The following is a 25,003-nucleotide window of genomic DNA, read 5'->3' as shown; positions in this document are numbered from 1 at the left end:
GGATTGGCTTCTGAAGGCATTCTGGTCTTGTTACTCCAGATGCAGTTACAGCAAGGGATTGTGGCACTCAATGGGACTGTGGCCTATGTTTCCCAGCAAGCATGGATCTTTCATGGAAATGTGAGAGAAAACATACTATTTGGAGAAAAGTATGATCACCAAAGGTAATATTAACTTTGAAAGCATGAGACGCTTCAGTATTTGATTCCTTCTGCTACAGATACCTATGCCATTGATAATGATTGCTAAGTGGGTTCCTTTAATGAATTCTGATTAAACATTCATCAGAGCCAAGTGGATGTTGGTTTTTCTCTTCCTAACCCAAGAGTTCAGGAGAGGCGCCTTCTGCAGACCTGTGATCACACTCTAAGAAATGGATGGAATCGGCACTTCATTCCCAGTACACAGTAGCATATGTTCTGAGGTTCTCTGTGAGAGTGCATATGTTGTCTGACTGGAGAAAGATATATCTAGCAATTTGCTTTAGGCCAAGTAACCAAAACTGCTCAAAATTGTGAGCAGCAAGTACACAATTAATCAGCTCTGAAATTATTAATTGACATCAGTCAACCACAAGAATATATTGCTGTTAATGTCCTCAAAATTATCTAATGGAATAAAAACAAAGTTCATGTCATAATTTTTGTATACACTTTGTGCCATTATCTTTAAGCTCTGGAAAATAATAGCTTTCTATGGTTCTCTTCTGGGTTTGGTATGCTGCTGTGTACATTCTCTCTCTAATGAGAATTCTATAAACACCCATTTAGGGAGATCCTGGCATCATATCCCCATTTTACAGATGACGAAGCTGAAGCTTAGAAGGAGAGTTGACCTGCCCAAGGTCAAGGCTATTAAATGGCAGTGATTGAGTCCTGAATGCCAGGGCAACATCATTTATTCTCACTGGTGTTTCCTGACATCTGGGTCCCCCTGAAACCTCCCTAAGCTCCATGATGCTGAAGTAAAGACCAGTGGAGTTGGCTTTGAAAATCTGGCTGTCAGCTTTCCAGTCATGGTCTGGACTTTCATATCTTATTTTTTGAATGCACAAGCTGTCCTTGCTGACTGACATTGGCCAGCATGTGTGAGTTCCCAGCAAGAGGTCTATTACTTCCTCTCATCTTCCCTGGCCATGGCATCCTGCTGCCAGGAGGCTCAAGAGTGGCAGGAAGTTCTGATCAGTGCAGGAGTCCTTGGCACAAGTTGCACTGTTCTGCTCAGCATTTCCTGGCCTGACTTTACCTGTGCCTCTTCCCTGCCCCACCTGGAATTGCTTTTCTTTCTTCAGTAGCAGGCTAGTAGGAGGTATTCCTATCCTTATCACTTAGAATGTCAGGGCAAATATTTACAAAATACCTGCAATATGCAGGACCATGAAGGATTATGGGGGACAGAAGGGTGGCTCAGATGCGTCATTGCCCCTCAGATGTTCAAGTCCGGGAAGGGGCTATAAGAGATGTATAGAAATAACAGTGCACCAAGAAGGAATGTGCCAAGTGGCAGGAGGCTGTGCTGGATTGTTCAGTGACAGCAGAAATCATGAGAGGGAAGAGAGGGTAGTGCTTGAATTGGGCCTGGTAGGGTGGATTAAGCATCCTTTATATGTGGCATCTCTAGCAGAGGCTTTGCTCCTAGGGCAAACATAGTGGCTCTCAGGCCCCAGGAAGGAAGGAAGGTGAAGGGAAGCTTAAGAAGGGGGGTGGGGGTGTCAAAGGGATGAAGATGTGCTGAGCACTCTGAATCTCATAGTTAAAGATTGGCAAAGGTAATAATATTAATAGTAACCATCAATGATGGAGAATTTGCTATGCACCAGAAATTGTGTTAATGGATTTACATATGTGTTCTTGTTTCCTTCTTACAACACAATCAGAATTATTAGCACAATTTTATAGAGTGGAGAGTGAAGATCAGGGAGGTACAGTCACTTCTCCAAGGTTATCCAGCTGGATTCAAATGCAGATTGTTCTGGGGGTGCCTGGGTGGCTCAGTCTGTTAAGTGTTGGACTTTGGCTCAGGTAATGATCTCATGGCTTGTGAGTTCGAGCTCTGCATCGGGCTCTGTGCTGACAGCTCAGAGCCTGAAGCCCACTTTGGATTCTGTGTCTCCTTCTCTCTCTGCCCCTCCCCCTGCTTACTTTCTGTCTCTCTCTCTCTCCTTCAAAAATAAATAAAACATTAAACAAACAAACAAAAAACAAAAAACCCACCAAATGCAGTTTGTTCTGATTTTAAAGCCCCTGGTTTTTCAAAAAAAATTTTTTTGAGTATAGTTGACACACAATGTTACATTCATTTCAGGTGTACAACATAGTGATTCAACTTCTCTGTATGTTATGCTATGCTCACCTGAGGTGTAGCTACCATCAGATTCCATGTAGCTCTATTACAATATCATTGAGTAGATATCCTGTGCTTTACCTTTCATCCCCATGACTTACTTATTCTGTAACTGGAAGGCTGTATCTCCCACTCTCCCTTCAGCCATTTTGCCCATTCCCTCCCCCTCCAGCAACCATTAATTTGTTCTCTGTATTTATGTGTCAGATTCTGCTTTTTGTTTGTTTATTCAGTTGTTTTATTTATTTATTTATTTATTTATTTATTTATTTATTGTCTTTGTCTATTCATGCACCAACACCAGTCTGTTTTTCTCTTTCTTTCTTTCTTTCTTTCTTTCTTTCTCTTTCTTTTTAAATATAAATTATTGTCAAATTGGCTAACATACAGTGTGTAAAGTGTGCTCTTGGTTTTTGGGGTAGATTCCCGTGGTTCATCGCTTACATACAACACCCAGTGCTCATCCCAACAAGTGCCCTCCTCAAAGCTGATCACTCATTTTCCCCTCTCCCCTACCCCCCCATCCACCCTCAGTGTGTTCTCTGTTCTAGGAGTCTCTTATGGTTTGCTTCCCTCCCTCTCTGTAACTATTTTTTACCCCTTCCCTTCCCACATGGTCTTCTGTTAAGTTTCTCAAGATCCACATATGAGTGAAAACATGATATCTGTCTTTCTCTGATTGACTTATTTCACTCAGCGTAATACTTTCCAGTTCCATCCACACTGTTGCAAGTGGCACGATTTCATTCTCATTGCCAAGAACTATTCCATTGTATATATAAACCACATCTTCTGTATCCATTCATCACCTAATGAGCATTTAGGCTTTTTCCATAAATTGGCTATTGAAGGTGCTGATATAAACATTGGGGTACATGTGCTCCCATAAATCAGCACTTCTGTATTCCTTGTAGTATCTACTTGTAACTAGTATCTACTTGTAATTCCTAGCAGTGCTATTGCTGGGTCATAGGGTAGTTCTATTTTGTTTTTGTTTTTGTTTTTCTCGTTTTTTTGTTTTTTTTTTCAATATATGAAGTTTATTGTCAAATTGGTTTCCATACAACACCCAGTGCTCATCCCAAAAGGTGCCCTCCTCAATACCCATCACCCACCCTCCCATCATCCCACCCCCCATCAACCCTCAGTTTGTTCTCAATATTTAAGAGTCTCTTATGCTTTGGCTCTCTCCCACTCTAACCTCTTTTTCTTTCCTTCCCCTCCCCCATGGGTTTCTGTTAAGTTTCTTAGGATCCACATAAGATGAAACCATATGGTATCTGTCTTTCTCTGTATGGCTTATTTAACTTAGCATAACACTCTCCAGTTCCATCCCAGAACTAGACCCACAAACGTATGGCCAACTAATCTTTGACAAAGCAGGAAAGAATATCTAATGGAAAAAAGACAGTCTCTTTAACAAAGGGTGCTAGGAGAACTGGACAGCAACATGCAGAAGACTGAAACTAGACCACTTTCTCACACCATTCACAAAAATAAACTCAAAATGGATAAAGGACCTGAATGTGAGACAGGAAACCATCCAAACCCTAGAGGAGAAAGCAGGAAAAGACCTCTCTGACTTCAGCCATAGCAATTTCTTACTTGACACATCCCCAAAGGCAAAGGAATTAAAATAAAAAATGAACTACTGGGACCTTATGAAGATAAAAAGCTTCTGCACAGCAAGGGAAAAAACCAACAAAACTAAAAGGCAACCAACAGATGGGAAAAGATATTTGCAAATGACATATCGGACAAAGGGCTAGTATCCAAAATCTATAAAGAGCTCACCAAACTCCACACCCGAAAAACAAATAACCCAGTGAAGAAATGGGCAGAAAACATGAATAGACACTTCTCTGAAGATGACATCCGGATGGCCAACAGGCACATGAAAAGATGCTCAACGTCGCTCCTCATCAGGGAAATACAAATCAAAACCACACTCAGATATCACCTCACACCAGTCAGAGTGGCCAAAATGAACAAATCAGGAGACTATAGATGCTGGCGAGGATGTGGAGAAACCAGAACCCTCTTGCACTGTTGGTGGGAATGCAAACTGGTGCAGCCACTCTGGAAAACAGTGTGGAGGTTCCTCAAAAAATTAAAAATAGACCTACCCTATGACCCAGCAATAGCACTGCTAGGAATTTATCCAAGGGATACAGGAGTACTGATGCATAGGGCCACTTGTACCCCAATGTTTATAGCAGCACTCTCAACAATAGCCAAATTATGGAAAGAGCCTAAATGTCCATCAACTGATGAATGGATAAAGAAATTGTGGTTTATATACACAATGGAGTACTACGTGGCAATGAGAAAGAATGAAATATGGCCCTTTGTAGCAACATGGATGGAACTGGAGAGTGTGATGCTAAGTGAAATAAGCCATACAGAGAAAGACAGATACCATATGGTTTCACTCTTATGTGGATCCTGAGAAACTTAACAGAAACCCATGGGGGAGGGGAAGGAAAAAAAAAAGAGGTTAGAGTGGAAGAGAGCCAAAGCATAAGAGACTCTTAAAAACTGAGAACAAACTGAGGGTTGATGGGGGGTGAGAGGGAAGGGAGGGTGGGTGATGGGTATTGAGGAGGGCACCTGTTGGGATGAGCACTGGGTGTTGTATGGAAACCAATTTGACAAAAAACTTCATATATTGAAAAAAAAAGGAACTAGAAGCAGAACAATAAAGAAATCCCAAAGCCAGAATAAGAAGTGAAATCATAGAGATCAGAGTGGAAATAAATAATATAGAATAAAAAAACCCCAGTAGAACAAATCAATGAAACTAAGAGTTGGTTTTGTGAAAAAATCAACAAAATTGGTAAACCCCTAACCAGACTTCTCAAAAAAAAAAGAGAGAGGACCCAAACAGATAAAATCACGAATGAAAATGGATTTATCACAACCAATCCCTCAGAAATATAAGCAATTTTCAGATAATACTATGAAAAATTATATGCTAACAAACTGGACAACCTGGAAGAAATGGACAAATTCGTAGACACCTACACACTTAAAACTCAAATGGGAAGAAATAGAAAATTTGAACAGACCCATAAGTAGTGAAGAAATTGAATCAGTTATCAAAAATCTCCCAACAAATAAGAGTCCTGGGCCAGATGGCTTCCCTGGGGAATTCTACCAGACATTTAAAGCAGAATTAATACCTATTCTTCTCTAGCTGTTCCAAAAAAATAGAAATGGAAGGAAAACTTCTGGACTCATTCTATGAAGCCAGCATTACCTTGAATCCCAAACCAGACAGAGAGCCCACAAAAAAGGAGAATTACAGGCCAATATCACTGATGAACATGGATGCAAAAATTCTCAACAAGATACTAGCAAATCGAATTCAACAGTGTATTAAAAGAATTATTCACTATGATCAAGTGGGATTCATTCCTGGGCTGCAGGGCTGTTCAATATTCACAAATCAATCAATGTGATACATCACATTAATAAAAGAAAGGATAAGATCCATATGATCTTGTCAATAGATGCAGAAAAAGTATTTGACATAACAGATGAACATAAGGGAAGGGAAACAAAAATAATATAAAAACAAGGAGGAGGACAAAACAGAAGAGACTCATAAATATGGAGAACAAAACAAGGGTTACTGGAGGGGTTGTGGGAGGGGGTATGTGCTAAATGGGTAAGGGGCACTAAGGAATCTACTCCTGAAATCATTGTTGCACTATATGCTAACTGATTTGGATGTAAATTAAAAAAATTAAATTAAAAAAAAGCATTTGACAAAACACAGCATCCTTTCTTAATAAAAACCTTAAAGAAAGTTGGGATAGAAAGAACATACTTAAACATCATAAAAGCCATATATGAAAAGCTCACAGCTAATACAATCCTCAATGGGGAAAAACTGAGAGCTTCTCTCCTGAGATCAGGAACATGACAGGGATGTCCACTCTCAGCACTGTTGTTTAACATAGTGTTGAAAGTCCTAGTATCAGCAATCAGACAACAGAATGAAATAAAAGGCGTCAGAATTGGCAAAGAAGTCAAACTTTCACTTTTCGCGGACGACATGATACTCTACATGGAAAATCCGAAAGACTCCACCAAAAGACTGCTAGAACTGATACATTAATTCATCAAAGTCACAGGGTACAAAATCAATGTACATAAATCGGTTGCAGTTTCATACACCAGTAATGAAGCAACAGAAAGAGAAATAAAGAAACTGCACCATTTACAAATGCACCAAGAACCATAAAATACCTAGGAATAAACCTAATCATTTGTGTTTTTTTTAATTGTACATGTAAGTGAAATCATATGGTGTTTGTCTTTCTCAGTCTGACTTATTTAATTTAGTATAATACCCTCTAGGTCCATCCATGTTGTTGCAAATGGCATGATATCATCCTTTTAAAAGACTGTGTAATATTTCATCACACACACACACACACACACCCATCACACCCATCACATCTTCCTTTTCCATTCATCTATCAATGGATACATAGGTTGCTTTGATATTTTGGCTACTTTAAATAATGATGCAATAAAAATAGGTGTGCATATATCTTTCAAATTAGTGTCGTTTTTCTATGGGTAAATACCCAGTAGTGGAATCCCTGGATCACATGGTAATTCTATCTTTAATGTTTGAGAGGCCTCCACATTATTTTTCACAGTGACTGTACCAACTTACATTCCGAACAACAGTGTATGAGGGTTCCTTTTTCTTCACATCCTTTCCAACACTTGTTACTTCTTGCCTTTTTGATTTTAGCCATTCTGACAGGTTTAAGGTGATATCTCAGTGGTTTTGATTTGCCTGATGAATAATGATGTTGAGCATCTTTTCATGTGTCTTTTGGTCATCTGTATGTCTTTTCTGGAAAAATGTCTACTCAGGTCCTTTGCCTCTTTTTTTAAATCAGATTGGTCTTTTTGGTGTTGAGTTGTAGAAGTTCTTTTATATATTTTGGATATCAATGCCTTATTGGATATATCATTTGCAAGTACTTTCTCCCATTCAGAAGGCTGCATTTTTTGTTTTGTTGATGGTTTCCTTTACTGTGCAAAAGCCTTTTATTTTGATGGAGTCCCAATAATTTATTTTTTCTTTTGTTTCCCTTGCCTTAGGAGACATACTTAGAAAAATATTGCTACAGCCAATGTCAGAGAAATTATGGCCTGTGTTCTTTTCTAGGATTTTTATGGTTTCAGGTCTCAGGTTTAGGTCTTTAATCCTTTTGGAATTTATTTTTGTGTATGGTGTTATAAAGTCCAGTTTCATTCTTTTACATGTTGCTGTCCAGTTTATTCAGCACCATTTATTGAAGAGACAGTCTTTTACCTGTTGAATATTCTTGTCTCCTTTGTCATTGATTAATGACCATGTAAGCAAGTATTTATTTCCGGGCTCTCTATTTTCTTCCTTTGATCTATCTATGTGTCTACTGTTATGCCAATACCATACTGTTTTGATTACTACAGCTTTGTATTATATCTTAAAATCTGGAATTGTGATACCTTCAGCTTTTTTTTTTCTTTCTCAAGGTTGCTTTGGCTACTTGGGGTCTTTTGTGGTCCCATATAAATTTTAGTATTATTTGTTCTATTTCTGTGAAAAATGCTATTGGTATTTTGATAGGGATTGCATTGAATCTCTAGATTGGTTTGGATAGTGTGGACATTTTAAATTCTTCCAATCCATGAGCACAGTGTATATTTCCATTTATTTGTGTCATCTTCAATTTCTTTCATCAGAATTTTATAATTTTCAGAGTACAGAACTTTCATTTCCTTGGTTAAGTTTATTCTTAGGTAGTTTATTATTTTTCATACAATTGTAAATGGAATTATTTTCTTAATTTCTCTTTCTGCTACTTCATTATTAGCTTATAGAAATGCTACTGATTTCTGGGTATTAATTTTGTATCCTGTAACTTTATGGAATTCATTTGTTACTTGTAGTTTTTTGGTGGGGTCTTTAGGATTTTCTATGTATAGTTTCTTTTTTAAATATAAAATTTATTGTCAGACTGGTTTCCATACAACACCCAGTGCTCATCCCAACAGGTGCCCTCCTCAATACCCATCACCCACCCTCCCTTCCCTCCCAGCCCCCATCAACCCTCAGATTGTTCTCAGTTTTTAAGAGTCTCTTATGGTTTGTCTCCCTCCCTCTCTAACTTTTTTGTTTCCTTCCCCTCCCCCATGGTCTCCTGTTAAGTTTCTCAGGTATAGTTTCATGTCATCTGCAAATAGTGACAGTTTAACTTCTTTGCCAATATGAATGCCTTTTATTTCTTTTCCTTGTTTGATTGCTATGGCTAGAACTTCCAGTACCATGTAAAATAAAAGTGGCAAAAGGAAATATCCTGGTCTTTTTCCTGATCTTAGAGCAAAAGCTCTCAGTTTTTCACCATTGAGTATGATATTTGGTGTGACTTTTTCATATATGGCCTTTATTATGTTGATATATATTTCCTCTAAACCCACTTTTTTTTGGGAGTTTTTATCTGAAGGATGCTGGATTTTGTCAAATGCTTTTTCTGCATCTATTGAGATGATCATATGATTTTCAGCTTTCATTTTGTTGAGGTGGTGTATTATGTTGATTGATTTGCAAATAATGAACCATTCTTGTGTCCCCAGAATAAAACCCACTTGATTGTGGTGAATGATCATTTAATGTATTGTTAAATGGGGTTTGCTAATATTTTGAGGATTTTTGCGTCTATGTTCATCAGGGATATTGGCCTTTCTTCCTTCTTTTTCTTTCTTTCTTTTCTTTCTCTCTTTCTTTCTTTCTTTCTTTCTTTCTTTCTTTCTCCTTCCTTCCTTCCTTCCTTCCTTCCTTCCTTCCTTCCTTCCCCCCTCTCTCCCCCTGTTTCTTCCTCCATACCTCCCTCCTTCCTTCCCTCCTTTTTGTGTTCTTTGTATGGTCTTGGTATCAGGGTAATGCTAGCTTCATAGAATGCATTTGGAAGCTTTCCTTTATCTTCTATCTTTTGGAATAATTTGAGGAGAATAGGTATCAACTCTTCCTTAAATATTTGGTAGAATTCACCTGTGAATCCATGTGGCCCTGGACTTTAATTTTTGGTAGTTTTTAAAAAATATATTATTACTGATTTAATTTTGTTACTAGTAATTGGTCTGTCAAAAATTTCTATTTCTCCCTGATTCGGGTTTGGAAGATTGTGTAATTAATTCTAGGAATTTATCCATTTCTTCTAGGTTGCCCAATTTGTTGTCATATAATTTTTTATAGTATTCTCTTAGAATCTTTTGTATTTCTGTGGTGTCCATTGTTACTTCTCGTCTTTCATTTCTGATTTTAATTATTTGGGTCATTTCTTTTTCTTGATGAGAGTTTATCAATTTTGTTTATCTCTTCAAAGAATCAGCTTTTTGTTTCATTGATATTTTTTCCTGATTTGTTTTAGTCTTTACATCATTTATTTCTCCTCTGAGCTTTATTATTTTCTTCCTTCTACTCATCTTGGGCTTTGTTCTTCTTTTTCTAATTCCTTTAAGTATAAGTTTAGATCATTTGAGTTTTTTTATTGTTTTTTAGGAAGGCCTGTATCACTATATACTTCTCTGTTAGAACTACTTTTGCTGTGTCCCAAGAATTTTGAACCATTGTGTTTTCATTTTCATTTGTCTCCATGGCTTTTTTGATTTCTTCTTTGATTGCTTCATTGACCCATTGATTGTTAAGTATCATGTTGTTTAGACTCCACGGGTTTGTGTTTTTCCAGAATTTTTTCTTGTGATTGGTAGTTTTATACCTGCTGTAATCAGAAAAGATGTGTGCTATGATTTCAGTCTTCTAAAATTTATTGAGGCTTGTTTTGTGACCTAATATGTGATCTATTCTGGAGAATGTTTCATGTGCACTCGAAAAGAATGTGTATTCTGTTGTTTTTGGATAGAATGTTCTTTATATATCTCTGAGGGTCATCTGGTTTAATGTGTCATTCAAAGACACTGTTTTCTTACTCATTTTCAGCCTGAATGGTCTATCCACTGATGTACATGGGATGTTAAAGTCTTCTACTATTATTGTATTACCATCAATTTGTCTCTTTATATTCATTAATATTTGCTTTATGTATTTAGGTGCTCCAATGTTGGATACATAGATATTTACAATTGTTATATCCTCTAGTTAGATTGATCCCTTTATCATTATGTAATACTTTGCCATTATAATACTGACATAATTTATCATTATGTAATACTTTGTCTCTTACTACAGTATTTGCTTTAAAGTCTATTTTGTCTAATGTAAATATTGCTACCTTGCCAAAGCCCCTGATCTTAACCACCATGTATACCACTCCTAAAGGTGGCACGTGGGCATGATGCTCAGGGCTATGCCCAGCTTCTGCTCCAGGGTATTGAGTGCTGCCAGGGGCCAGTGTGCCAGCTGAAGGGTAACTATTCATGATCTGCCTGCTCACTCTCTTGCTGGTAACCTTTATTGGGAAGGTGTGTCTTGCAAAGTCTGAGTTGTAAGACTTTCCCATTGTCATGCATTGAGAAAGAGGATCCCAATGATGGTGATGATGGTAATGATATCAATTAACCATTAAATCAATTAGTCAACTAATTAACCTTTGTGGAGGCAGCAGGCCTTTCAAGTGGTACAGAAACCTAGGGTCCAGTGGCTGGAACTGGCTGCTCCTTGGATAGGGCATGACCTTGAACTCCAGGGAATTCAGAGCAGGAACCAGTTCTTGATGAAGCTATGTGGTGTACTCTGGTTCCCTGGGAGAGATTCTATCTAGAGTGGGGGCAGTCTGAGTGGGAATGAAGTACAGAGAAAACCCAGGGAAAAGGGTGTGAAATTTTCTCATAGCTTGGGATCTGGACATCTCTGAGTTCCTGCCTACTAACTTATTGACTTTCCTGGATCCCTTGCTCTCAGTCCCCCAAGGAGAGGGACTGGGGTCATGCCCAGTAAGTCATGAGATCCTCAGCATGATGGGGGATCCTGTCCTTTGCAGGATGAGTGGCTGATCTGAGCATCGTGGCTACTGAGAGTTGGTTAGGGTCTTGCCCATTAGAGTCCCTACAGGCTGGCCCAGGGCTAGAAAGTGCACAATGCTGAAGGATATTCCAAAGGGCTGGGAGATCTAAGGAACTGAGATCTTATTCCTGCTTGGCCTCTCTGCTCCTCAAGCAGCATTCTCTGTGCCTAGTGTCCAAAAGTGTCTCAGGTGGAGAAAGGTTGCTTTCTCCAACCTTGTAGGAGTTACTGGTGGATAGAGGACCATCCTGACGCAGATGTCAGAGTCATCATTAGTAATCACCCCAACATCCTACTATTATACCCTCCACCAACACACATCTCTTCCATTTATGGTCTTGTATCCTTTGGGAAGCCTCCCACAGTGACCTTAGCCCACACTTGTCACTCTCTTCTCTGACTCCCAAGAGCAGTGCTAGCAGTTGGTGCCCCCAGTTTTTTTTTCAGAGGTTCCATGTTCATTGATGTCATCTTCCCCTCAAGGCAGGAAGCCTGTGAGGGGAGGGGCCATCCCTGACTCAACTCCACATAAGGAGTGTGGGGGATGCCATGAGTCAAGGGGAAACTGTCCTTGGACATCAAAGATGAAGCAACTGGCCACCTCCCTGCCTTACCCCATTGACACCAGCAATGCCTTTCCAGGCAACCCAGGGAAGAAATTGTGTCTTTTGTTATCACACTGACATTTCTGTCCACAGGTATCAGCACACAGTTCGTGTCTGTGCCCTCCAGAAGGACCTGAGCAACCTTCCTTATGGAGACCTGACTGAGGTGAGCAGAGCTGGGAGCTCAGCTCCACTGCAGTGGCATGGCAGCATGGCTGCCCAGGTCGAAAGGGGGAGGCTAACAGGCCCCAGTTCCATCCACATTTAGATGCCCTGGAGGACAGAAAGGTCCCAAGAAATGTGGGACCAGCTAGGTTCTACCATCCTGAATTCTCCATCTTGTTTTATTCTTAGGGGACTATTACAATGGATGTGGTACCAACTCCACCTGTGTTGGGTTCAGCATTGTCACTCCTGGGGCCATTCCCAGTCTGCCTATTATCTTAGAAAATGTTTCTGTTGGAAGCTGCTTCCTTATCTCATGGGCTGGCTCTGTCCTCCAAAGACAGAGGTCCAGGGGTGCTGCATTGTGGCTGGAGTCTCAAGGGCCCCTTCTTGCCTCATTTTCTCTGCCCTCCAAACATTACTCCCAGCTGCTTGTCCCAAGAGCTGCCTGGGTCCTCGGTGGAATCTGCCAACTCGGGTGACTTGGGCGGGGGGAAGTCACTGTGCCATCTTCCTGTCTCCCGATCCCAGTGTGTCCTCTGCTTAGTCTTCACACTTTGCCAACCACCTAAAGGATACCAGAGAGCTAAAGCATCTTGAAGAAAGACCAGTTTGGAACACATTGCCTTTCTCTGCTGGTGCCCTTAATGTGCCTGTGTCAAGGAAATGGTCACCACAGTCATCCTGGCCTGGCATTCAGGACCTCTCTTGCTGCAGTCCTGGCCCACCTTCCCAGGGTTTGCTTCTACTCATCCCTACCTGACCACCTAAGTGTGCACTTGCCTTCCAGCTTCCAGACCTCTGTTTTTGCTATTGTTACCACCCTTTGAGTTCTAACCCCAAATCCACCCCCTGGAGGGGGAGACTTCCCTTTCTTGAATCTTGTGGACTGATGTAATTTGCCCCAGAATACTTGGCTTATGCTTCTCAGTTGGCATTTGTTAAATCCTGCTTTGCACCATTATTATGTGTGTAACTGACCAGGCCTCCACTTTCTGCTAATATGTGAGCTCACAGTAGACGGGAGACTTTTTGGGTCCAGCTTCATGTGTCTTTCCCCAGTGCTCAACCCAATGCCTGGCTGAACATAATGGGGGTTCACTTTGGGGTCAGTTGGACAGAATAACCTATAGTAGGCTATCTACCTTTTCATCTCTTCTACAAATACTCAATGAGTGCCTGCTCTGGGTCAGGTGTGGTGCCAGGCCTTACAGATATAGTGATGAACAAGGTAGACATGCCTTCTGTCTTCGTAGAGCTTAGAAGTCCTAGTGGGGGTTGGGAGTTGATCCACAAGCAAGCAAATAGAGACCCCCCTTTTCCATCTGCTCCCAACCTCTTCTCCCTCCTGTTCACCTGTCCACTCTCCCAGATCTTTATGCTCAACAGTTCCCTTTGGTGTTAGTGGTCAAGACATAGCCCCTCCCTATGGTATATGCACTGGAATGGGGCTGTTGTAAGCTAGGTCCCCCCACTCAACATTGGAAAGAGTTTTTCCCCTAGTTGCCACTGTACACCAGGCTTTCTGCAGAAGCAAATCTTCTACTTCCCAAGGCATATGATGCAGTCCAGGGTCCTTATAAGGGGTGGATGAGCTGGGACATAGTAATGATCAGAAGAGTCTTGAGAAGCTTCAAGGAGTTCTTGCTCCCTGAGGACTGCAGGGTGGGGTTGGAGCCTAGAGATGGGCAGTAGTATTGCTCCTGTCTACAGATTGGGGAGCGGGGCCTCAACCTCTCTGGGGGACAGAGGCAGAGGATCAGTCTGGCCCGTGCTGTCTACTCGAACCACGAAATCTACTTGCTGGATGACCCCCTGTCAGCAGTGGATGCCCACGTGGGGAAGTATGTCTTTGAGGAGTGCATCAAGAAGACGCTCAGCGGGAAGACCATCGTTCTGGTGACCCACCAGCTGCAGGTGACTGGGACTGGCAGGATCCATGAGGCCATAGGATGGGTGTGGCACCTAATGCTCACAGAGTCTTCTCTTCTGCCTAAACCTGCCTCTCCCATCCGAGGTTGTCTTCACCTGGACAGGGTCAGGGAGGGAGCAAGATGTGTAGGTTACACTCATGATTCTCCCAAGCCATCCCATCTTTCATATAGCCCTGCCCGATCCTTTCTGTGCATGGCTCCTATTGGTCCTAACTTTGGATTCAGTGGGGCTGAGCCCTTTCTTTACTAGAAGGTAGATTCTCCAGGAGCAGTGGACCCCTATATATGGGGTGGACATAGGGCACCTCTTCCAGCTCTGGACTACTGATGGTAGGGAGATGGAAAGCCAGGTGGAAACAATTCAGACTCATCCTTCCTCCAGCAAGGGCTGGGTGGGCCGGAGGCCAGGAGGTCCTGGGAGTGGGATAGGGGGCCCAGATGTCCCTGGTATCACTAACCAGGGGGAAAAGGCTGGAGACCAGGACTTTCGGACTAAGGCAAGACTCTTCTCCTTGCTCAGAGCCACTCTCTCAGGCTTAGGAACATGAATCTTGCTGAGGGGTTACTGAGCTTGCCTTGAATGGCTTGGCAGGTTGGGGAAAGTTCTCACAATGTCAACCTCATGGAGGGTTATGAATGCCTTGATGAATCAAAGGAATCCAAAACTCCCCTCCACTCTGAGACAAACCAGATTTCCCCCTGCCTCTTCCTCTCCACAGTGAGACCCTAGAGGTGTGTGGTATGTTCGTGTATATCTGTGTGTATATACATGTGTACATCTCCTGCTGGAGGAGAGATCCCACAGGAGTGACCTGCATTGAGAGGACTGTTGGAGCAGAAATCTTGCCCTTTCCTCTCCTACCACCTATGGGGAAAATGTTCAACAGGGCCTGGTCTGGGGGTAAGAAGCAGACCTCATGGCCTTTGCATGGGTAAGTCAACCTAGGGAAGGGGGAGGCAAATGAGGTTTCCATGGCTACAGGATGTTCTGGCCAAATTTTCTAAGATCTTCTATCAGTGTCTAGAAGGGCCAGCTTGAGAAGAGGGAAATTTTTTAAAGACCTAGGAAAACTGTTTCTTCCCATTGCTGTAGCTCTGCTTCCAGCCTCTTTGCTGAGGATTGGAGTTCTCAGAATAAACTCCAAGCATCTGAATTTTGGGTTCCCTCTGAGTGGGCTCGATCACCTCTGGGAAGCATTCAGTGGAGCTGGTACAGACAAGTTCCTCAGGTGGCCAGTCATCAGAGTGGAGGAGAAGGTTGGATTTCTTCTGGACCCCCATGAGGCCAGTGGAAATGGGGTCTCGCCCAGCCAGGGTGCTAAATGTTGTAACCACAGCTCTGCACTGTGAAGGTCCAATTCTTGGAGACCACCTGTAGTGGGGAGGGCTGTCTTCCTGAGGGGTTCTGGGTATCTGGAGGGGGATTTGTGGCCCCTGACAAATGTGGGCCATGGCTGTCCTTGTAGGAGTTCTGACTGGGGAGTCATCACATCAGACTGTTGGAGTCTTTGAACCTTGATGACTAATAGCATGACCCCAGGCAAGAAATATCTTTTCCCCAGGCCTAAGTCTCCTCAAAGAGTCTACCTTTCTCCAAGGTCATTGTCCCTCACTTTTTGAGTGTTGAAAAATGCAAGCATCCACAAGATGGCACTGGAGTCTCAGTCCAGCTGTCCATTGTTAGGCAAGAGGGGGCTCAGAGCCCCTGAACCAGAGCCCCTGGGCTTTCTAGAACATTTCTCTGCTGCTTTTACTCTTGGGCCCATAGCCAATCCGGACGCTTCCCAGGGCTTGGGCTGGACAATGGTTCTTCTACTTGAGGAAACAAATGAAATAAGAGATGCGGTTGCCACTGAAATCTAACCCAGGGTCAGATTTTGTGAGTTTGCAGAACAAAGCTGCTCAAATCATGCCGGATCTCACTGGTATGAACTGGGGAGGGAGGGTGCTCACTAGTCAGAGGACCTTCACCAGGAGCTCCCTTGGCTGCAATGTGGGCCCTCACAGGTAGAAAAGGCTTTGGGGCTGTTGCAGGTCCCATACCAACGTCTCAATTTCCATATCTGGAGAATGGACTGGTAACAAAGCTGCCACTTCCTTTATTGGCTTGTGGGAGATTGAGAGATAAAAGACAAAACAAGATCAGGCTTTGAAAGGTAAGAAGATGCTGTATAAAGGCTAGATGTTATTTTCAGGAAAAAGAATCTCTCAGAGAGAGTCTCAACTGGACATTAAAAGCCAGTCTCTTCCTGCTTTGGCTGTCTGGGAAAGTGGACAAGAAGCTGAGTCATTAGTCCAAGGGAGGCAGAAAGGCTGGAGCTGTGCAAGCTGTCAGAATGGCTGTCATTTGGCCTTTTGGGCACCTTCCCCATTTCCCCAACACCCAATGGGGAGAGCAATGACCAAATGTAGCTGCTTCTCTCTAGCTTCTAATCAAGTACATGAAAAGCTGATTTGACCATGGGTAGACCCTGGGTACAGGGAAAGACTTCTGGCCTGTATTGCAAAGGCTTCTTTGGGCAAAACTGTCTTAAATCTCATAACATCTTGCCCCTGTATGAGGGACTTTCTGATCTTAGATGGGTTGACCTGACCCTCACTCCAAATGCGAGGAAACCCCTTTTAGCAGAACTCTTTGATTTCAAGAGTGATATGCAAATGCAGGGAACTCAAACCAGGAAAATAGAAGTGCTTTGGGCAAAAAATGTGGGATGCCATATTAAATGTAGTTATATTTTTATTGTACAGATAAATCTGGTGTAAATTCCTGAGGCCAGGGGGTATGGCTTGGTGGCTGGGAACTGCTCCATGTTCTGCTTCTCATGAGCTAGATGAGGATGATGAGGTGGGCTTGTAAATTTATAGCAGCAGAGTAAGGCTGTTGCTGGGGTCACATTTCCCCTTTCCACCAAACTTCGTCTTGCAGTAACTTGTCAATTTTATATTCCAAATTCCCCTGCTCCCCGATCTGATTTCTTAGCATGGCAGCTCATTTAGGGAACAGTAGGAAAGGAAGAGTCAATGTGCATCATAGTGACAACCAGAGGCTCCCTTTGTACTCGTGACACCAGTGTTCACTAGATCAGTGCTTCTCAACTGGGGGCCATTTTGCCATTTAGAGGGCATTTGTCAATATTTGGAAACATTTTTGCTTGTCACAACTGAGATGGGGGGTGCTATTGGCATCTAGTGGGTTAGAGAGCAGGGAGGCTGCTAAATATCTTACTATGCACAAGACAGCCCCCTCGTTCTGCCCCAACAACAAAGAATCATCTGGCCCTCAGTGCCAATAGTGCCAAGGTTGATAACCTGTGCACTAGAGGAACTTGGAACACCACTGGATGGGAGTTTGGCACCACACTCTTCTCTTACCAGGTAGAAGTTCACTATAGGTCACTTTAATATTTCTGCAGTTCTTGGAGTCTTGTGATGAAGTCATTTTGTTAGAAGATGGAGAGATTTGTGAAAAGGGAACCCATAAGGAGTTAATGGAGGAGAGAGGGTGCTATGCAAAGCTGATTCACAACCTCCGAGGGTTGCAATTCAAGGTAACTCTTTGTACTGGGGTGCAAGAGATGGGGTCCCTCCCTTGCAGTCTCCAGCCTGGGAGAAGTCCGGTCATTTAGCTTTCAGAAGGTATATCATTTTGTGTCTCCAGGATCCTGAGCACATTTACAATACAGCAATGGTGGAAGCCCTTAAGGAGAGCCCCACTGAGAGAGATGGAGATGCTGGTACAATCTGAGTTCGAAACGCTCTTCTCTTATTGCCCGTGGCTCATGAGCAGACACAGATCTCTCTTTATTTCTCACCTTAGTTTTGGATCCAGGAGATGGGAAAGATGAAGAAAAAGAACCTGAAACGGACTCAGAATTTGTAGACATAAAAGGTATTTGCTATTCGTTCCCTCAGTTACATAGTCATAAATATTGGGTGAGCATCCACCATTCTTGATAGAGAAATGTAGGCACAGTGTATGTCCTTTTGGGCAGCTAGGATTATACAGTTTACCATCATGTGAGCCTAGGGGTTCAACTGCTTGAGTCCAAACTCTGACTCAACCACTTACTAGTTTTATGAGTTTGTGCAAGACACTTGGCCACTCTGAACCTTAGTTTCTTAATCCATAGAATGGGAAAATAATACTACCAACTCCTGGTTCTTACAAAGATTACATGAGAAACGGCAGATAAAATGATTAGCCCAGTGCCTGACATACAGTAACCCTCAAGAGTAGTTATTACTGTTATTAGTTAGAAAGGTCAAAGTACAGAACATAGATTGATTAAAGGCAAAACACACATAGGAGCTGTTTCACACTCTTTATGGGAAGCGTTGAGAAAGGATTTTGCAGCCGTGAAAAGATTAGGACTAAGTGTTCTTCTCTGTGCTGGGCACCACGTTAGTCTGCGTGGACAAAAATACGCCCCTTGTCTCAAGACCTTATGGCCTGGTGGGGGTCACAGGACAGGGGATAATCAGGGGAACTGGACTCAGGGTAATGGGGATTTGGGGTGGACATAACAAGTCAGGGAGGGCCTTACAGAGGGGAAAACCTTGGGACTGGTCCCCAGAGTTTTCCGGGGTCACTGTCGTAAGAAGGTGGGGGCTGGGGGGATTTGGAGTTGAGGGCAGGATGGAATTCTGGGAAGGAAGAGAGGAGAGATGTGGGAGATAAGCATGGTGAGGGTATCATCAGGCTGCCTCTTCTCATCCCCACCCTGCATCCATTCAACACTTGTTGAGCATCTACCGGGTGCGCTGCCCAGGGCTGGGCACCAAGCAGACAGGGGTCTAGATCCACCACTTCTTTCCTCAAAGTGCCCATAATGAGGTGGCTTTCCAAGTTAGAGCTCTGTTCCTCAATAATGTGTAGCTGGAAAAAAAACCCTCAGTGTATTTAATCAAGTTTAAGATACCATCCATTTTAAGATCACCATCGTTTTATGTACCACTTAGAAAGAAAAATCTTTGCCAATTAGACGATATGGCATACTACAGAATGGAAGGCACATCCTGATTTCAGAGATGTTAAAATGTGAAAAAAAATGTGAGTCTTTGAATTGAAATTTGGCACCATTAATGGTGCTTGTGACAAATGCATGCATGTTTGGAAAGACAGCATATTTTTATCGCTCTGGAGGCTGCCAAGGCTGAAGTGAGGTACTTGCCATCTCTTTCGTGCCTTCTCAGGAAAGCTCCAGGCTGCCCAGGATGTGAGCTCCTGTGAACAGAGTAAATCCTGCTCCTCTTTTCTTTCTCATTCCCCTTCTCTGGAGGGGAAATCGAACATGTGAAATGCTCTGAAAGTTATAGGAAGGGAGCCAGTTAAAGGTGGCAGTGCCCAGCATGCCTGGCATCAGGGCATTTTTTAAAGCACAGCAAGGTGAACAGGGAATCAGCAACATTCCAGGCTGGGCTGGCAGGCTGCAAGGGGATTTGACCAGTTCCTTTTGTGCTCCAGGATGCTGTTCGTTATGCTCTGCCAACCCACCTGGGCATCTCATTTTACAGGCCCGGGGAGAAACACAACGAAAGTCAGGCTGAACATTTCAAAGAAGTGCAAAGGTTCCCAGGCAGAGGGTACAATAGTAGCTTTATTCATGGAGGCACCTTTGAGGTGTGACAGCTATCCCTCTCAGAGCAAGATGCAGAGGGTCTGTGTGCAGGGGCAGCCTCGGGTCTAGCTCTATTTATCTCTGTTTATAAAAGCTACGTATGGTGTAGGATTCTGTTTTGGAGCTGGCATTTTCATGCTTCTCTATGAAGAGGAAGAATGGGATGAGTACTCGGTTCTGACTGCTGGATGTTTAGCCAAACATCCCTATACCTCTGGATGTGGTTTCCATGAGAATTTGATGGTCATTTTCCTTTCCCTTTGGAAAGTGGAGAGGACTTGGGGCAGCCACATGGATGGAATCAGGAGCCCATGCAGTGGCTGACCAAGGAGATGCCCTGGGTTTCTTCTTTGAGGCGTGAGCTTTGAGAAGACAAGAGTTACCTGCTTCCTGGTCACCCTGTAGTAACTGCTGTGGGTGCCTTTAGCACTTCAGCGCATGTAGCCTGACTCCCAGCTGTATTCCTTTGCCCAGGGGCTCTCTGGAAACTGCCAGCCTCAGGTCAAGCTAGAAGTGCTGGCAAATTAACCCCCCTGCAGGGAGGAGCCCTCATCCAGTGGCCAATGGGAGTTGTAGAAATATCCCAGATCCCTCTGGTCAGGTGAAAAGCCTGCTCCACACTGGCTCCGACATTTCTCTACATGAGATTAAGCTCCAGTTGTCCACAGGGATCTCTGGCTTGGTGATCCCTTGGTGAGATGCCTTTTTGTTGCTGCCTTTCCTTCCCTTTCCTACTCCCTCAAGCTCCTGAATAAGCTGCATGCACTCATACCCTCTTCTTAGAAACAGCTTCTGGAGAACTAGACCACAGCAATCCATATCCCAAGACTGAGCACATAGTAGGTGCTTAATAAACATTTCTTGAAAGATTGAAAGCCACTTGTCTTACAGGGCTGTGATGAGAAAATAACACTAGAAAAAGTGTGTTGGGAATTTCAAAGCATAGGATAAATGGAAGGAGAAGGTGGAACTGCCTCCCCTTCTGATGGTGGTGTGGGGTATGCAGGAGAGGTGTGCCTGCCCCTCTGGGCTCCTGCCCTACCAACAGGTGACACAGGACTTGTGTCTGTCTCTGTAGTTCCTCTGCACCAGCTCGTCCAGACTGAATCCCCTCAGGAAGGAACCGTGACCTGGAAAACGTATCACACGTACATTAAGGCTTCTGGAGGTTTGATATAAAACAACGGGTTTCTTGATTTAATTTGCATTAAAAAAATCCGTCCTCAAACTGTTGGGTTCACATTTTATAATTTCCTTGACAATTACTCCTTTTATGCTGGACCCATTTGTCAATGCTTTTATTCCCCACTTCCCCCCCTCTCCTCCTCCCCGGGCCTAAAAATCTGAAGTCTGATAATACAGCCTTTTAAATGGAATCACCCTTTATCTCCATTAAAGCTGCCAGATGCTATTTATTGAAACTGAATGAGCAGCAGCATGAACCAGCCATGGTTCTTCTGCACCTCGCTGCCTCATGACTGAGTACAGCAGCCATCCACTCATAGCCTGCCTTCGGTGCAAGATTCCCATCTCAGTGTGCAAATACCTTAAACTTTTATTTCTTGTCTCTCCCCAGCAAGATGTTTTGTTTGTTTGTTTGTTTGTTTGTTTGAAGAATACCAAGTTGCTTCTATTAAGGTGCATTTGGTGGTTTTTGTCAATATATTGGCAATATTGACCCATTTTCCAACCAGGGAGAACACATGTCCCCATTGGGGTTCAGGGTCTCAACACCTAGACTTGTGGTAGCAGCCTGGAAGGTGGTTGCCAGGGGCGGGGGCCCTGTTCCTGCAGGCTTTGAATTTCCCATCAGGGTTGGACCTACAGCAGACAGAATCCTCCTCTGTAACTCTCTGGACCTCTCCCCTCCTCTTGTAGGGTACCTTCTCTCTCTCTTTGTGGTGTCCCTCTTCCTCCTGATGATCGGTAGCTCTGTCTTCAGCAATTGGTGGCTGGGTCTCTGGCTAGACAAGGGTTCACAGGTGAGTTTCCCTTTGGCCTTGGAGAATGTTGAGTCATTTGATGGATAGTAGGAACACACACAATGAGCCTGCCATTGCCCCTTTCCATGAAGTTGAGATCAGCTGCCTACGCAATTCAAGTCCTGAAATCCCCTTTGATTTTTCAAGACAAGCAGGGCATCTAGATTTCTCTGTGCCACCTTCAGATTTTAAAGGATTAGCTAAGAAGATTGTGGTTGTGCCAGGCAAACTCAGCATGTCTGTGGAGTCATGCCTGTGTAGGACAGAGTCAGTCTTGCAGCCTCCACCGTGAGGCACCTCTCAGGAGGCCCTGGAGGGGCCCAGGGAAACCTAACATGGACTTTAACCTTCCTGCCTCTGAACATATACTGGCATCTTATTGTTGACACTGTGGGGTGTCTGAGTGTTCCTTCTCTTTCTGCTCTCCAAAGTCCCTCTACAGGAAAGGGATATGCAAAAGCCAGATTTAGTCCCTGGTTGTGCTGCAGAAGCACCGTGTATCTTTCTGAGACACTGGGTATCTGCCGCCCAAGGCTCTTCTCTAGACTGCAGCCCCACCTGGGAAGGACTGATAAGTCTGCTCTTGCTGGGGCTTGCTAAAAACTCTCCTAGCTTTTGGCTGATGGCTTCTAAGCTTTCCTGGAGCCCCTGGGAATGCTGTGGGTGCATCCTCCAAGTTTACATTTTGGTATAGTGCTGTTGCTATGACAACCAAAGTGAGAAGGCACTGGGGAGACGTAGGCAGGGGAGAAGTCACTACAGCTCTCCCAGAGGTTGGCACAGCTTCCTGGGGTCATTCCCAAGGGGAGAAGCCAGTGGGTGCCCTGCACTGTGCAGGAAGAGAGCCATCTCTGGAATATTCCCCCAGATCCTCACTGGCTCATGAAGAGCTCAAGGTTTCTGGTCTGGATGGAACCTCCTCCTAGGTGTGGTGCTTCCCCAGTGAGCCGGTGCCATTGGCTAATTGAGCATGCAGCAGTGATGGCAGACCCAGGTGTTTGCCTGCCCCCCCCCCCCCCCAGACACTGTGGGCACAACCTGATGCATAGTGAAGACTCCTCAGTTCAAGCTGGGCCTTTAATCAATTAGCTCCCTAGGGATGCTTTTGCTTTTATGGGTGTTCATCCATCAGCTGTCACCTCTGGTTTACGTTTCTGCTATTGCTGTAATCAGCAAAATGGCATTTAGAAGAAAGATGCTTGTTTGCTCCCCAAAGGCAGTCCTGACTTTCAGCACATGGCTCAGAGAAAAATGGAACCGCCAATTTCTCGGGAGGAGGAGATGGCTTCTCCCCAGAAATGTTAGCAAAAATGTGTGTTCTACGCCCCCCCCACCCCCAGCAGGATGGAGCTGCATGTGGCCTTCTTGAATTTTCCTAGAGTTCTGTGGTTCACCAGTCTCCCTCCTCCCCACCAGAGACTTCAGGGCAGTGGAACAATGCCTTCCAAGGTGCCCCTTAAGGAAAGGAAAGGGAGGGGGTTGTGGAGCTGGTCCATCCTACAGAGAGACCCCCCACATCTCCCTAAAGGCCTGGTGGCTTCTGCCAGGCAGGTTCCTGATACCCTGTCCTGTATGGGCTGCCTGAGGGCTGTTCAGGTAGCCTCTTGGCATCCAGAGTTCCTGTGCTTCTGTAATCTTCCTGGCCCAGTATCACCTCTTGTCTCCTGAGGTGTAGTTAGCTTCTGGGACAGAAACTATCTGTCTGCTGTGCCTGCCTGGTTTGTCTGTTTTGCTTTTCCCACTGACTGTGCTGAGACTTATAAATCAGGTACCCCTCGGGGGCTGACCACCCATCAGGAGGACCCATGCAAAGTTACGAGGCCCTCAGAGGGAAGTGACCTGATTTCTTAGCAATTATGCACCCCTTTTTAATTTCTTCTCTCTGGAAGGATCCTCTGGGAAATTCCCATTTTCCTGACAGTTTACCAATTCTTGGTGCTTCTTCTGTTTTTCTCCAAAGATGACCTGTGGACCCCAGGGCAACAAGAGTGCATGTGAGATTGGCGCAGTCCTGGCAGACACTGGGCAGCATGTGTACCAGTGGGTATACGCAGGGGGTATGGTGTCTGTACTGATGTTTAGTATCATCAAAGGCTTCACCTTCACCAAGACCACACTGATGGCATCCTGCTCATTACACGACCGAGTGTTTGACAAGGTACTGCTCTCAGGGCCTGCAAACGAATCCAGTTTTTCAGTCAATAGCTTTTATTGAGCACCTATGATACATCGGGTACTGAGCTGGGCTCTAGGGACAGACATGATGCTCAAGATGCTTACAGTGATGTCTGGGAAGCTTCCTAATATGTACTATCAACTGTGAAGGCAACTCCAGGGGCTGAGGGGATGTGTCATGAGCCCTCAGGCTAAACTAGGGGTGGAGGCAAATGTGGTCAGGAAGGTTTTCCTGAGAGCACTGCATTGGGACAGACATGTACAGGCCAACAGGACATCTCCAGAGAGCCCTGAGTACACTGAGGGCCTTAAGAAATCCTTCTGGCTGCCTTCTCATTCCACTGCAGCAGTAGCCATCAGCCACTATTGCCAGGGCCCTGGCCAGAGCCCAGAGGTGTGACTCATAATTTGAGGGCAGACAGACACAGGGGCACTTGACTTTTTATTGCTCCAGAGCACAAAATCCCACCCTCCTCCACAGGCACCCCAGGCTGCATCCCAGTCTTGGAGGGAGGCCCAATCTTCAGGGGCTTTCCCTGGGGTTCCACACCGAGGCTGAATCTTTCCCACAATCCCTCTCATTCATGGGGGCCACAAGAATGGGGAGCATCCTCACCTTCCCAGGATGGCCTGGTACACTGGGTTGGGCCCTGGAAAAATGCTCAGGCTGCTCAAAATATCCCAGCCCCAGCAGAGTGGCCAGGCTTTACTAAACTCACACCTCAACGTGGACTCTCTGACTCTATCCACAGATCTTAAAGAGCCCAATGAGCTTCTTTGACACGACTCCCACTGGCAGGCTAATGAACCGTTTTTCCAAGGATATGGATGAGCTGGATGTGAGGCTTCCATTTCACGCGGAGAACTTTCTGCAGCAATTTTTTATGGTGCTGTTTATTCTTGTGATATTGGCTGCTGTGTTTCCTGCTGTCCTTTTAGTCCTGGCTGGCCTTGCTGTTGGCTTCTTCATTCTTTTATGGTAGGTCAATGCACTATTTAAAAAGGAGCACATGAAATCTTGAAATATTTGGTTAACTCTGCACAATGACTGGGTAGTGTCAGGTGATGCTGAGTCCCTGCTATCTTCTCTGAATGGGGGGGATCATATTGATTTTTAGTGGTGATGAAATGCCAGGTGCTATGCTCAGTG

The 25,003-nt window shown here is 44.1% G+C and overlaps 1 protein-coding gene across 10 annotated transcripts in view; it reads left to right on the top strand.

Moving 5' to 3' along the window:
* ABCC12 (ATP binding cassette subfamily C member 12) overlaps nucleotides 1-25,003 on the top strand; it is a 95,364-nt gene that overhangs the window by 50,644 nt on the left and 19,717 nt on the right. For 9 of the 10 annotated variants that reach the window (XM_019819695.3, XM_045046059.1, XM_045046058.1 and 6 more), the window contains 10 exons: nucleotides 40-164; nucleotides 12,073-12,145; nucleotides 13,858-14,061; nucleotides 17,492-17,626; nucleotides 17,737-17,812; nucleotides 17,896-17,967; nucleotides 20,775-20,864; nucleotides 21,575-21,678; nucleotides 23,639-23,836; nucleotides 24,606-24,832. In XM_019819695.3, coding sequence (XP_019675254.2) covers nucleotides 40-164; nucleotides 12,073-12,145; nucleotides 13,858-14,061; nucleotides 17,492-17,626; nucleotides 17,737-17,812; nucleotides 17,896-17,967; nucleotides 20,775-20,864; nucleotides 21,575-21,678; nucleotides 23,639-23,836; nucleotides 24,606-24,832 — 1,304 coding nt within the window. The remainder of the gene's footprint in view (nucleotides 1-39; nucleotides 165-12,072; nucleotides 12,146-13,857; nucleotides 14,062-17,491; nucleotides 17,627-17,736; nucleotides 17,813-17,895; nucleotides 17,968-20,774; nucleotides 20,865-21,574; nucleotides 21,679-23,638; nucleotides 23,837-24,605; nucleotides 24,833-25,003) is intronic. The other variant, XM_023245345.2, reaches the window with a different exon arrangement.

The sequence above is a fragment of the Felis catus genome, chromosome E2 (assembly GCF_018350175.1).
Source record: "Felis catus isolate Fca126 chromosome E2, F.catus_Fca126_mat1.0, whole genome shotgun sequence".
Lineage (NCBI taxonomy): Eukaryota > Metazoa > Chordata > Mammalia > Carnivora > Felidae > Felis > Felis catus.
This window is presented reverse-complemented; position numbering and strand designations above follow the sequence as displayed.